Source organism: Penaeus chinensis, chromosome 7 (assembly GCF_019202785.1).
Source record: "Penaeus chinensis breed Huanghai No. 1 chromosome 7, ASM1920278v2, whole genome shotgun sequence".
NCBI lineage: Eukaryota > Metazoa > Arthropoda > Malacostraca > Decapoda > Penaeidae > Penaeus > Penaeus chinensis.
This window is the reverse complement of record NC_061825.1, coordinates 39,162,244-39,166,619: the sequence shown is the minus strand read 5'-3', so window position 1 is coordinate 39,166,619 and position 4,376 is coordinate 39,162,244. Positions and strand designations below refer to the sequence as shown.

The following is a 4,376-nucleotide window of genomic DNA, read 5'->3' as shown; positions in this document are numbered from 1 at the left end:
ACGCAACTCCTCCACAACCACCAATCAAGCAAGGGAACCAGGAACATCATATAAAATCTTGCTCAACACCACCGTCAGCAAGCCAGCGTGACGAGCCTTGAACCTGGCACCTGAGGGAGTCGTGCGTATATAAGCTCGGGTGGCGTCGACGCAGCTCACTCATCTCCTAGACACGGTAAGCGCAAGGTGGGAGGAGGGATGGGAGGGTCTGTGGGTGTGTGGGAAGAAGGGTGGGTCTGTGGGTGTGTGGGAGGAGGGATGGAGAGGGTGTGATATTAGTGTTACAGTGACTACGTTGTTCTAGGTGTGAAATTCGATTTTTCAAACAATTTACCTGCGTCGAGGGGGACTAAAATCTACTAGTAGTGTAAATATGAAGACCTGTAACCTACCACCAGCATAGACATGGGAATTTACTGTATTCTACCAGTAGTATAAATATCAGATTCTCTTGTCACTTAGCATTAGGAAATGGAAATCTACTGTGATCTACCAATAGTGTAAACATGAAAAAAACAGTAATCTACCAGTCGTGTAAATATGAGAATTTACTGTGTATAAACACGAGAATCTGCTGTTATTTACCTCTCGTATAACTATGAGAGTGCACTGTAATCTACCGCTAGTTTATCCATGGAAATCTACTGTGAAATCTACTATGAAGGTAAACGTGAAAACCCTTTAGGAAGCTGACATCGTGTGCTTCACTCTTGCAGATGAAGTCTTTGCTTGTACTCCTGGCGGTGGCGACGGCGGCGAAGGCCCAGTACGGCGGGTCGGTGGGCGCCGCCAGCTTCAGCTCGGCGTCCGCGGGCGGCTTCGGAAGCTCCGCGGGCGTGGGTTTCGGAAGGCCCGTGAGCGTGGGCGCCTTCGGAAGCTCCTCTGGCGTGGGCGGGTCGGCGGTGGCGGCCTCGTACGGGTCGGGCGGATTCGGGTCCGGCGGCCCCATCATCTTCCCCTCCGGCGGCCGCCCGGCGGTCAATCTGCCCGTGAGACCAGGAGGACGACCTTTCAACAGACCCGGCGGCCGACCCGCAGGGCCCTTCCCCGTCAGACCCGCACCCGAACTCACCTCGCAGTACCCGATCTGCTCCCCGGGCGTGGTAGGTGGACGGCCGGGCACTTGCAACGCTTCCGGAGTTTTGTTTCGTTGTTTGAAGACATATAACTCCTGCTGACTTTAAGGTGCAACCGGGGAAATTGTAGAAATTATATATATATATAATGGATAAGTATATGTATATGTGTACACACACACACACACACACACACACACACACACACACACCACACAAACACACACACACGTAATGCACGAAAAGTCCCCGCACCCTCTCCCAGCCCACACTCACCCCTCCCTCTCTCCCTCTTTCCCCCTGCAGGTGGACCACCAGGCCCACGGGAGCCGCTACCACTTCTCCTGGTGCCACGACGGCTTCCAGAACTACACGCAGGATAGGGCCGTCGGGTACTGCAGAGCCCTCGGCCCCGGCTGGAACGGCGTGAGCATCGAGACGTCGCAGGAGGACCAGCTTATCTCTCAGATCGTTGGAGGACGTAAGTTTCGGGGGGGTATGGGGTGGGGGGGTTCTGTTGGGGGAGAGAGGGAGGAGGGAGGAAGAGAGGGAGAGATGGGAGGGGGGGGGGGACTAGTGAAGGACTATTCCACAAATCGCCTTTTTATAGATAAGATTGAATTACTTTTTCACACAAGTATCTATGCCATTTTTCCCTTCCAGCAACCATTATCTTATAGTTATTTTTCCTTCCTCCGTTATTGTTATTTTCCTTTTTTTTCTTTTTTTTTTTTTTCTTTGTTTACACAATTTGCCCTTTTACAAATACCTCCAAGTTCCTTTTCTCACACAAATCTCCACATATTTTTCCTCTACAACATTCGTTTTCTTAGTTTTTAATGCTGTTGCTGTTGTTGTTGTTCTTGTTAATATTGTTGTTATTGTTGTTGTTGTAGCTTTTGTTGTTGTTCTTGTTCTAGTTCCTGTTCTTGTTATTATTGTTGTTGTTGTGTATCATTCTTTTTGTTTTTTTTACACAATTCCTCCTTCTACAGACAATCTGGCCTGGATCTGGACAGCCGGCGTGAGAGACTTCAATGGGGTGTTTCAGTGGCCCTCCAACACGTATGGCACAGTGCCACTCAACTACAATAACTGGAGTCATACCGGACTGTAAGTATTGTTATTTGTTATTTATTTGTTATTGTTATTTATCTGATGTTAATTACAATAAAATTATATACCGGATTGTCAGGATTGTTGTTAATTGTTTTCATATTTAATCTGATGTTATATAATCAGTTCGTGTTAATTGGATCTAATGTTAATTGCAATAAAAGCTTGTGGTATAGTTTAAAGTAGATAGTGATGAGAATAGTTTTAAAGTGATGTTCATAATGAAAACGACAAATATGATAATAATAATGATATCATGAATATAATTATCATTATTACCAGTGACATTGTTATAATCATTATCATTATTATTAGTAGTAGTAGAATCATTATTATTATTATTATTATTATTATCATTATAATCATCATCGTCATTATCATTACTACTATTATTATCACCATTTTCATTATTATCATTATGATTATTATCACCATTATTATTACTATCATTATTATCGTGACATTTAAGATTACTCTTATCACTATCATTATTATTATCATTATCAACAATATTGTTATTACCATTACCATTATTAACAATATTATTATTACTATCATCATTATTAACATAATTATCATCATTGCTATCATTATCATTATTGTTATTATTACCATTATCATCACTATTATTACTCCCATTATTACCATTATCACTATTATCATCGTTATCAATACTACCATCACTATTAATAGTATTAGTAGCAACAGAAGTAGTAATAGAAGTAATAATGATAGTAGCAATAGCATTGGTTATCGTAGTGTCATTATCAGTCTCGCTCTCTGCATCATAAATATTATTATTGACATTATTAATCATGTTATCACTATTATAACTGTCATTAGTAGTAGCGTGGATGTCACTATGATTATTAGCATTGATGTTATTATTGTCATTAATATCAATAGCATTATCATTATGAGCATGGATATCATCATCGTTATTAGCATTGATATCATTATCATTAGTATTATATCATTTCCATTATTAGTATAAACATAATTATCAGTATTAGTACTAATACCATTATCATTATTAACAAGAATGTCATTATTGTTATCAGTATGAAGATCATTATTGTTATTATTAGCAATATGAACATCCCTATCTTTATTAGTAATAATAATGATAAACGCTAATATCACAGTAATATTTACAAGAGCATCCAGGTAATTAAATCACTCATTACCTTCACAGCGACGGCCAACGACAGCCTGACAACCGTGAGAATAACAACGAGCAGTGCCTCGCCATTCTGAACAATTTCTACAACGATGGCATTAAATGGCACGATATCGGCTGCCATCATCTGAAACCTATTATTTGTGAACAACATCTTTAGTCAACTTTTGAATATTTCTTTTGTCTACTTTTTTTTTTTTTTTTTAATTCTTTCGTTTTCTCTAGTGAGTGTTTTCCCGTTTTCTTTTTATATCTTGTCTTCCCGTTTTCTTCTTATTTCTTGTCTTCCCGATTTCATTTATTTTATTTTATTCCCGTTTTCTTCTTATTTCTTGTCTTCCCGTTTTCGTCTAAACCCGTTTTCTTTCTTTCGTTCAGAGGTTTGCCTTCATCTATAAATCAGATCGAGGTAGTAATTTATTTGTTTAGTGATAATGAAACTTAGGATACTCGTGCTGTCGTTACTTTTTTACTCTATCATAGAACAAATGGAAAAAGAAAATTTATAATACAGTGATATATTTTCGTGTATTTTTTAATGTATCCTCATGACCAATAAAATAAATTATACAGTATTTTGTATTTCTTTCAAAAACGACGGCTGTGCTGTTATACATACATAATAGGCTTGCTATTAAGACTATTAAGACAATGATATGACATAAATTTATCGATTAGGAAGTTGATATATGACAAAAAGTATAAGAAAATACTAAGTGCATGTTATTACTTTACTTTATCTGTTCCAAACTCATGTTTTCACTAAACTTCTACTGATTGAAGTGACACTCATGATAAGACGTCTTAAGTGTAAATGAATAACAGTATATATTCTACAGAATAGTAATATATATACATATATTATATATATATATATATATATATATATACATAAGCGCTCACACACACACGCACACACATGTAGATAGGTAGATAGATAGATATGTTTACATACATACATATGTGTGTGTGTGTGTGTGTGTGTGTGTGTGTGTGTGTGTGTG

The 4,376-nt window shown here is 38.5% G+C and overlaps 1 protein-coding gene across 1 annotated transcript; it reads left to right on the top strand.

The window, feature by feature from the left end:
* Positions 1 to 681: 681 nt before the first annotated feature.
* On the top strand, positions 682 to 3,947 carry LOC125027145. Its single transcript, XM_047616007.1, has 4 exons — positions 682 to 1,103; positions 1,383 to 1,557; positions 2,072 to 2,189; positions 3,388 to 3,947. The coding sequence occupies exons 1-4, from the start codon at positions 717 to 719 to the stop codon at positions 3,530 to 3,532; spliced, it is 825 nt and encodes a 274-aa protein (XP_047471963.1). The 5' UTR covers positions 682 to 716; the 3' UTR covers positions 3,533 to 3,947.
* The last annotated feature ends 429 nt before the right edge of the window (positions 3,948 to 4,376 follow it).